Source organism: Sceloporus undulatus, chromosome 9, assembly GCF_019175285.1.
Source record: "Sceloporus undulatus isolate JIND9_A2432 ecotype Alabama chromosome 9, SceUnd_v1.1, whole genome shotgun sequence".
Classification (NCBI taxonomy): Eukaryota; Metazoa; Chordata; class Lepidosauria; order Squamata; family Phrynosomatidae; genus Sceloporus; species Sceloporus undulatus.
The window spans coordinates 6325235-6335801 of NC_056530.1; the positions used below are offsets into that span (position 1 = coordinate 6325235).

Consider the following 10567-nt stretch of genomic DNA (forward strand, 5'->3'; position numbering starts at 1 on the left):
GGACGCATGCATTATTTAAACAGCATACCTCCAAAGTGACCCAAAGCAGCTTTATTTTGACAGTCTGTATAGGGCCAGTAGTTATTATCTGCTGCTTGGATTAAAGCCCATCTGGTATCATTGGGACTTCCTGCAAGTGAAGAAGCATGGGCTAAACTATTCAAGGGGTGTTTGTTTGCTTGTTTGTTTGATCCTTGTCTTCACAAATTAAAGCCATAGGGTTTTGTTCCTAAGAATCATAAGACTGGGCTTTTTAAAAGTCAGTACATAGCACTTAAAGCCTTTGAGGGTCGAATGACAGTTTCCCAGGGGTCACCAGGAACCCCCCCCCCCCAGAGCACAACTTCCCAAACAAAGGGCCTCCAAACTAAGCTTATTAAAGCAGCAGCCACCTCCAGGCCCCCCAGGTGCTCAGCAACTGCCCACAGCATCCCCTTTCCCTCTCAGGAACAGCGCTGTGCAAAAAGGAAGAGAGACAGCACAGCCAAAGAGTTCCAGTTTCACTTTGAACCACTGCCCCCTGCCCCTCTATGATGGGGCTTTCTGGACAGGTTTCTTCAGAGGTGGCTGGCCATTGCCATCCTCTGAGGCTGAGAGAGTGTGGCTTCTTGCCCAAGGCTCAAGGCAAACCTATCCCGGGGCTTTCTGGACTGGTTTCTTCAGAAGGGGTTGGTCATTGCCATCTTCTGAGGCTGTTTTTGTGATTAATCACTATGCTTTACTTATGTTTAATTTGTAACAATGAAAATACGATTCATAACAGTAGCAAAATTAAAGTTATGAAGTAGCAAGAAAAATAATTTTATGGTTGGGGGTCACCAAAACATAAGGAACTGCATTAAAGGGTCGCAGCATTAAAAAGATTGGGAACCACTGACTTAAAGTATTTTATTTATTGTGGATGACAATTTTATGTCACATTTTTAGTGCTGAATCTTAGTACTTATGCACCCATTTCTTGTCTTACATAAAAGGCTTAAAGCAGAAGACTAGGAAAAATCCATTATTCCAAAGAGGCATGCTTAAAATGTTCGACTTCACCATAAGTACAGCACTGTTGCTCCTTTATTAAGGCAACTGTTGTTCTTCCATATGTCTTTTAAGAAGATATCTCCTTCTGCCATCTGTTGTTCAGTATGATTTGTACCTTCTTCTGTGCTACTGATAACTAAAACTAGTGTTGTTCTCTTCTGTTCATCATTTCAAATGATTTTTCCAGGAAATGTGAATCCCTCATTAAATGAGTGTTTAGAAATGTGCATCTCAGATGGGCCTTTCCTAGCCATTCTTTTAGCTGTTTCTCTTCCCTTTTAAGAGTACCATTCTTCATCTGCACTTGTTTTTGTCCACAAAGCCACGCATGCAAGAACCCCAACCAATAGCCTCCCATTTTTTTGTTGGTAATATATTTGTATTTGAAGGGAAATGTTTCAGAACTTTCACAACCCCAGCTTCTTTTATTTTCTGTCCTATCATATTAGTGTCTTTTGTACACACCTATATCTTATATATAGATCACTCTTTCAATGTTTGGTTTTGCTTAAAATAAATGAACCCTAAACTTAAGAATGCTCAACATTGCAAGGAAGTGGACAGTGGGAGAAACTTGTATTATTATGTATTTATCCATTAGAGACGATCCTGGAAATTGTTTTAGACATTTAGGACTAACATGATTGATTAGTTCATAAAAGTTAGTCATAGAGTCAGGCCTCCGTATCTGCAGGCTTACCATCCAAAGATCTGAGCATTCAGGGACAGCAAGCCCTGCAGTACCAATGTCCATACTAGCAGGCGCACACGTATTGCACGACCATTAGGGAGAACATGATTTGAGGTCCCACTTATTTGTATCTGCGGTGGTCTGGAACAGAATTCCCTGAGATATGGAGGTCCAACTGTACTTTCTGTCTTTCAATCTGAATGTGTCCAATTTCAGCAGTTATACCACTTTTAATATACTCTCTTTGCTGCAAGAAACCCTTTGGTTCACCATCTTGGCTTATAAATGCTATTTATTACCTGTGGCAACCAGGATGACCTCTTTGCAGTCAGGCAGAAGACAGTCTTTGTAAACTGAACAAGAGCTTCCATTTCTTGTGAAGGATGAATCTTACTAGTGGCTGTACTCTCACACTTAACACCATCCCGTGGGTTGTCTGTGGAACGAAGTGGACTCCTAGCATGCTCAGCACTTACCGGGCATAGCACTGCCAGTCAGCATAGTAAATATAGTTTATTTATGTAAAATGCCTGGAGGAACCTATGGCCCCAATTACTCCCTTTCCCAGTCTATGAGATTATTTGGAAGTTGTCTTGACTGTATAATAAGTGGAAGCTATTTATGTATGAATGTGTGTACAGATGAAAGGGCAGCAGCATGCTGATTCACACCAACCAAACTGAAATAATAATAATAATTAAAAAAACACTGCAATTTCACTTGCCAATAATTGAGATTTTGGGGGAGGAGATCCTTAAATTGTGGTTTGCCATTTTCATACAGTGCATAATGAAACCTATTTTATGTTTGTTTGTTTTACGCATTTGATCACAAATTATTTCAGTGCAGATATGAAGGAGCTTTGTAAAAAATTTAAGACAATGGTGAATTGTATACACTTGCTAATTCTTTCTTTTAAAAGTAGCAACTGAGTAAAGAAAAAGCAAAACTTTATTGCTCGTGTAGCTTTTATTTTGGATTTTTGTAGTCAAAGGGAAAATAGGCGTAGCATTTAGACATAAGTGTTCGAACTTGCTACTTGTATTGCATTTTTCAATAAATTTTCAAATATGAAGGTGGTATCCTGTTATCCTTTGAAACTTTACTTGGCCAAGACAGACTGAATTTCTACAAGCTGCTTAATATTGAATTTATCTGTGCACACAGTTCACATATCCCTAACAAAGGTTTAGAGCATTCATCACAGGACTGCATAGACCTTTCCTTCTTGTTTGGTAAAAAAAATCCTCATCAGTTGCCCTAATTTGTAATTAGTTGTTACTCCTGTACCACTAATATTACATATTCTTCAGAATTTGAACCCAGTTCTGTCAAAGGGTCCAATCTGCTAGTTTATGGTATCAAACTAACTGTTAATTCTACTTCCCCAATATAAAAAGATTTCACATATACTGCCAGCATAACTTCCAAATTACCTGTGATGACACACCTGATGCACAATCAAGTTATTGCTCATATATTTCTAAGTGAAAAGCCCATTTTAAATAAAACTTCCTTTGTAACTGTCACATTGAAAGGTATTACTAGTGCAGCCATCTCATTTTTCCATACCGTAAAATAAATGAATAACCACTGCACAATCAAGGAAAGAAAGCCAGATTGGGTGAGGAAACAATCTTTGAGCCATGAGATGAGGAGGTGGAGCTCTGGAAAGAAGAGCACCTCACCTGGAAATCTATCGCAGCAGCCTTTGCTGAAGTCTCAGTGGATGGAAAAGATTCTCCACAATAAGATCCCCCACAATAAAACGAGGAGAGGAGGTTGCTAAATATAACTCTCACTCAAACTATGACGGGATATAGACCGCCAAATAGTACGTATACAATACGTACTAGGGTTAGGAAGGGGAGGTGCTTCCGCACCCCCCTAACCCTAGTATGTATTGAATACATACAAGATGGCGGCACCCTGTTCATACAGGCGCCGCCATCTTTACGTATCGGGTGCTGAGCGTCCGTACGTGTCGCAGCCTTTATGATGTAGCGAGTGCGCCCCTGGCGCCTCGCTACGTCACAAACGCGACTCAAAAAGAAGCTCCATTTTGGAGCTTCTTTTTCGGTCCGCGCGGGAGCCGCGCCGTCTCAAGGCTCCGGCTCCCCCGCGGACCTGGCGGCAGCGGCGGCAGACGTACCCCGCCAATAATTCTAACTCTGACTATCCCTTTATATATAGTTCTGATCCTAGCTGCCTCAGAGAGAAATTTGGCAACTACAAGATGACATTTGGACATTTATCTTCCAGCAAGAATTTTACATAAAAAGGTCTGATCTTCCATTCAACTTAATTAATAATGGATAGATTTTGGCTTGTCAGATCTGACTGTAAAGACTACAGTGTAATAAAATAACGTCGCATAGACTCCACTTCCAAGTTATTACATGGGCATCTTCTTTTGGCGTGTTGGCTGAAATAAAGTAATGTATTAGCAAATCAATTTTTGCATTTTGTAGAGAGGTGGAATATAAATAAATATTATTATTATTATTATTATTATTAAATGTGGAATAGAAACACAATCAGATGTATCCATAATGGTTGGGAAACTGCTGAAAGAAATGTCAGCAAGGGCTGTACTTCAAACTGGAGTGCCTCTGGGTTATTTCTTCACCATTTTATTAATAAATTAGAAGACAGGATGGAGGGATTCCTTATGAAATTTGCATATGATACAAAGCTAGGTGGGCAGGCCAACACATTGGAAAATAGGAACAGAATTCAAAAGGACTTTGGTAAACTAGAAAATTGGGCAGAAATAAATAAAATTCAGTAGAAACAAAAGCAAAATTCTGCATTTAGGCCACAAAAAGCAAATGCACAAGGATGAGATGGAGGACATATAGTTCAGCAGTACTACATGTGAAAAAGACCTCGGGATTATTGTTCCTCATATGTTGATCATGAGCCAGCAGTATGATGCTGCAGCAAAGATAGCAATGCGTTTTTAGCTTGAATTAACAGAAGCATAATTTCTGCTATATTCTGCACTAGCCAGGCCTCATCAGAGTACTGAGTTTGAATCTGGGTGCCTACCATTAGAAGAAGGCTAGAGACAAACTGGAGGAGGTTTGAAGAAGAGCAATAAGAATGATGAGAGGTTTAGAGAACAAAGCGTATGAACTGGGCATGTTCAGCTTTGTGAAGAGAAGACTGAAGGTTGACTTGATCGCACCATTTAAATCCCTAAAGGACTGTCACAGAGAAGGAGGAGCTGATTTGTTCTCTGATCCCAGAGAAGAGGACTGGGCCTGTTGGTTTAAAGTTAAAGATTTTGATTGAACATTAGAAGGAACTAGAGATTTCACTGGAGAGCCTGTACTAAGCAGTGGTTGGATTCTGTGGTTCATGAGGTCCCTTCCAATTCCATGAATCGAGAACATCCTATCTGTAGTTTGCTGATGTGTGGAACACCAGGGCATCTATAATGTGTGCCTCATGGGTCTTGGAAGTGTCCATGTTTTCATACTAGAGCAGGAATTGTATGCATTTACTGTAATTTACAATTCACTATTTAACACCAGAGGACCAGCAGAGGGAGCACAATATAAAACTTGGAAATGCTGTATTTCTCCTTTGCTGTAGAAGAGCAAAAACCACACAGAATTCAAATAGTCTCTCCTTGCAAAAAAAAAAACCAAGCAAACTTAATGTTTATTCCCTTCTCTCTTTCATTCAAGGGTCGATGCCTCAACTGTCCCTCAAATCCAAGGTAAATCCACATGCTTCAGGCCATATGAATCTTGGTTCACCTGGTGAAGCTTTGGAGCAGTTCTTCAGGGTCTCAAGACCGGATCTTTCTTAAGACTGTCTTAAGTCTCTTGCTTTTGTTTGGGAATCTTCAGTGCAGTCAGCCTTCCATATCCACGGATTATTTTTTTTTATCCACGGATTCAAGTATCCATAGATGGAAGATATTTTAAAAATATATAAATTCCAAAAAGCAAACCTTGAGTTTACCATTTTACTATGTCATTGTATTTAGTGGGACTTGAGCATTCATAGATTTTGGTATCCATGGGGGGGGTTGTCATGGACCTAAACCTATACCCGCCACCAAGGCTAAATATCCCTCAGGATATGACCCCACAGCAACTCCCTCTCTTGAAGTTCTGTGTGCATAAGGAGTCCCTCAACACTGGGCTCTACCCTGGCTGTATGTCCCTCGCTTCTGGACTTTATCACTGTCCCTCTCTGGACATAGCAAGACCCTCTTGCTCTGAAAACCAAACCCTATCTGAAGGTCCTAACTTCCACAATGGAACTTTTTAAAGGTTTTTAAACAGAGGATGGATGGCCATCTGTTGGAGGCACTTTGATGGTGAGTTCCTGCATGGCCAAAGGGGGTTGGGCTGGATGGCCCTTGGGGTCTCTTCCAATCTATGATTCTATGAAAACTCTTAACCTTCAGTAGAGAGTGGGAGCAGATAAAGGTGACCTCTTTACAGTCACATTGACCAAAGGACTCCAGAGATATAAACAGGTAGACAATAAGGAAGTCACCAGGCAAGCAGCAGCAGCGGTGACACAAAGCAAGGCAAGTGGGAAGGTTTAGCAGAGTGCAAGAAGGGCAGGAGGTGACGGGGAAGGGAAGGGAGGGAAGCATGGCAGCACACAATGAGAAGGGGAAAGGAAAGGATGGGCAAGTGGCAGAGGGCAAGAAGAAAGGAAGGGAGACTCCAATAATCGCTTAGTGGTAATGGCAGCTTTTACTTTTGCTTTCTTGCTTTCCTCCTTCCCATTGATTCCAACAGTTCCATTACTTGTGCACTTTTGGCCATGTGTTCCACCAAACAGATCTCAGCTAGACATCTTTGCCAAAAGCTAGCCTTATCATTGAATGGGGAAATTGAGAAGAAATGGCTTAAATGTACAATTATATATCATTAACAATATCAGTCACAGCTGTAAGAATTCACCCATGGACAAAAAACACTGAAAAATTGTTGATAGTCTTGTTTTCCCTTAAACAGTTGGATGGCATAGTGAGTAAACACTTTAACACACATTTCAGCTCTTACAAGGACTAGAGGCGTGTGTGTGTGTGTGTGTTAAAGAAACCATGCCCAGGAAAAATATCTACTTTGTTAACTGGGTTTAAATATCTTAAATTGTTCAGGAATGAAAACAGTCATGATGATGACTGGGAAGAAGTCTGGATCATTCAGAACCAGGCCTGAGTTGAAACAGGTGTGTTTTGGGGATTTTTAACATGGAGAAGTGAACAGGGAGCCTAATGAACTTGTAGGTTATTTTACTAAAATGGACAAACACTATCCACACAGAGGTCGATACATACACTACTCTCCTTGGGGAAGAACATTGCATTCTCATTATCTGGGCATCTCATAAAGCACTACCATTAGTAAGTAATGCTTCATTCATAGCATCTGCTTTATATCAAACAGGCATCTCTATAAATTAATTCATAGAGAAATTAAACATTTATATGTTTATAGCTTATTAGTTAATTAGCAGGGACGTAGCCAAGGGGGGTTTCGAGGGTTTGGACCCCCCCTTCAGCCCTGGGGATATTCAAGCTCCTTCCTTCCCCCTCTCCTCCCCTCCATCACAAGCACGGAGGGCTCAGATAGAGAGGGAAAACAAAAGAGGAAAGACGATTTAAGTTGTGGGCTCAGAGAGAGAGGGAGGGAGGGAGGGAGGGGGAGTGGGCCGAGGTCTCTCCCTGTGCTTTCTTTCCCTTTCGTTTCCTTTCCATCCCAGTCCATCCAATCTTCCTCCTCCTTCCCTGTGCTTTTGCCAGAATAAAAGTCTCGCTTCCTGGGGGAAAAGGGAAGGAAAAGAGGAAGGAAGGGAAAAAAGGGTGGAAGAAGAAGGGGAGAAAGGAAGGAAGGAAGCTTCTAAAAGGAAATATAAAAGAAAGAAAAGGTGACTTCTAACTTTCCTTTCAGCAGTTATATCCATATACAATATAGTAAAATAATAATAATAATAATAATAATAATAATAATAATATCCCTTACCCAAAATGCTGAGGACTAGATGTATTTTGGATTTTGGAGTTTTTCAGAGTTTGGTATATTTATATATGCCTAATGGGATATAATGGGAGATGAGATCCATGTATATTTCATATGCATCTCATAAACATAGACTGAAGGTGATGTGCTTACCTTTGCGGAACACATTATTAAGATGGCAAACACGTTGGACCTTCAGATCACCCACATGGAGGATGACACTGCCAACCCCATTGAAAGACAGATTCATGGCAAGGTTCTGACGCCGCCTTCTATCCCACTGCTGCCTTCGCTTGAAAGGATAGCTAAACACTCTTGGGACTCACCTGCCTTCCTGACACCCATGACTAGGCAGATTGAATCCCTCTACAGGGGTGGACATGTCCGAAAGTTAAAACTTATTGGAATAAGATTCACAAGACAATTCAAACTATATTACAAATTGAAATGAAAATGGAACCAGAGCTGTTTTTGTTGAATATGATAAATAGTAAGGAGACAAGACAGAACTTAAAACTGGTTCTGTATTTAATAACAGCCGCAAGAATCTCCCTAGCTAAGGCTTGGAGAAATGATGAAGTCCTGACAGTAGATACTTGTTTATATAAATCTCTGGAAATAGTGGAAATGGACAAAATTACAATGGCTTTAAGAGACAGAGTAGAAGAAGCAAATCAGATTTGGGACCCGTTAATGAAATTTTGGCCGGTTACAAACCAGCACTTTAGTGCGTGACAAGCACGCACTAGGGTTACAAAAGGGCGGTGCTTCTGCACCGCCCTAACCCTAATGCGTGCTCATCACGCACTAAATGGCAGCGGCCCTTCAATACGGCCGCCGCCATCAGGACGTCATGGCCGTGCCGCCTCTAGACGGGGAGGCGCAGACGTGACGTCCTTGCTCCGCGCCAGGGCGCTTAGTGTGCCCTGAACACGGAGCAGGAAGGAGCTCCATTTCGGAGCTCCTTCCTGGTTTAGTCCGCTGGGCGCAGCCTTCAGACGGCTGTGCCCAGCGAACTAAAAGAAGCCCCAGGGACACCCCTTTTCAGGCTGCGGGGAAGCGGCGTTTTGCTGCTTCCCCGCAGCCCGAAAAGCGGCGGATCGGGGCCTCTGCGGCTGCCGGTGTAGCTGCTGAAACCCCGATACCGGGGCAAGGGGCGGGTGCAGACCTTACCCAATGGGCGGTCTATAACCCGCCCTTGTAAAGAAAAATGGTCAACTTAAAAAGAACTCCTCAATAAGACTTGTCCAAAATTATTGTTGTTTTTCTTTTTTATTACTTAATATATATTAACATAACAAACTGGAATAGGACAAGAATGTAAGAATGAGTTTTGACAAAATGTAATCTTTTATACTTCAAGGGCATAGACGTACATTTAGTTAAACACAAAGTTATGGTGTTGCGAAGGAACAGTAGTCATATTAGCTAATATGTTAATAGAGGAATATATTAGTACAGCTGTTAAGCTTGTATTTACGCAGTTAATAAAGGGGAGTGGGGGGGTAATGGGAAATAAGAAGAGACAAGCAAATGGCTATTTTTTAAATCTTTCTTTTTATTTCTCTATATATTGCAAAGCTCAATAAAGAAAACTTCACAGTGGAAAAAAAATGAATCCCTTTACAGGATTACTCCTTCCCAGTCTTCTTGGTTCTTGGCACACCCCAAACAGAATTCTGCCATTGTCGAGGGGTCTCAACAATCTTTCACGTCAAAGACGTCCACGTCATCTGCGGACCGAGAGGCCTAGAAGGTGGACAGCCTAGCAAAAAAGGCCTACTCCTCTGTTCTGGGACTTAAGGTCGCCAATTATAATGCCTGTATGGGAGCTTACATACAGTGCTTGATGGAGAAGATCTCCCCCATCATACTGAACATCCCAGATGAGTGTCAGCGTGTCCTGATGGAAATTAGAGATGAGGCCCACTCTATCGGGAGCTGGTTGATTACTTCAGCCCAGCACTCCACAGATCAGGAGACACGCTTGGCTCCGCTCTTCATTCCTGAACCCAAACGTGAAGGCCACCATCGAGGACATGCCATTCGACGATGAAGGCCTGTTCATTCGTGAGACTGATGAGCGCCTCAACTTTAAATACCATATGAAAGCGGCTGCCAAGAAACACAGTATGTCAACTTCGTCCCAGATCCCGTTTCGAAAACACCAGCAGCAGTGGTATGACCAGGGCCAGCAGCCTTTCCAACAGGACCACCCATACCAACACCAGGAGCACCAGAGGCACCAGTATGTTGTGGGGTCCAGAGCGGAGCTCTGCTCCACTCTGGGCCCACAACAAATCCCAACTCCCAGAATCCCATAGCCGTGAGCCAAGACCCTTAAAGCAGTGCCAGAACGGGGTTTTCCTCCAGTGTGGATGCAGCCCCAGTGGGTTTTCATAATTCAAACCCTGCTCTCCATGGTCCAGTGTCAAACTGCTACACCAAGCTGGCTCCCCCATCAATCCCTACCTTTAAACGCTTTTCAGGGCTGGTGACTATAATCCAAAATCACTCTCCACCTCAGGGACAGACATCTGATAAAGTGAGAAGCCAGCCTATGGCAGTTCACTTCTGCTTGTCAGTCTGCAGCCTTCTTGTTCTCAGTCTTTCCACGAGCGTCTTGGCTGTGGTTTCGTCTGCACTGCATTGCTTACATTTTGCTAGTGTGTTTGCAAGTGGGTCATTGGCAGCTTAATGTTTGTGCAGCCCATGGAGAAGGCCTGGAGCATTGTGTAGATACAGTGAAGATTACAGGGAAGATTGCCACAGTCGTCTTGCTGACAGCAGGTTTAACAGCAGCATTTCCATTCTTATAGTGAAAAGGAAAGGAATGTCAACTTTCCAG

The 10567-nt window shown here is 42.3% G+C and overlaps 1 protein-coding gene across 1 annotated transcript in view; it reads left to right on the forward strand.

Annotated features, from left to right (window-relative positions):
• EPB41 (erythrocyte membrane protein band 4.1) overlaps positions 1-5539 on the forward strand; it is a 227269-nt gene extending 221730 nt beyond the window's left edge. Inside the window, exon 17 of the mRNA XM_042440168.1 lies at positions 5419-5539. Coding sequence (XP_042296102.1) covers positions 5419-5454 — 36 coding nt within the window. The 3' untranslated portion in view covers positions 5455-5539. The remainder of the gene's footprint in view (positions 1-5418) is intronic.
• The last annotated feature ends 5028 nt before the right edge of the window (positions 5540-10567 follow it).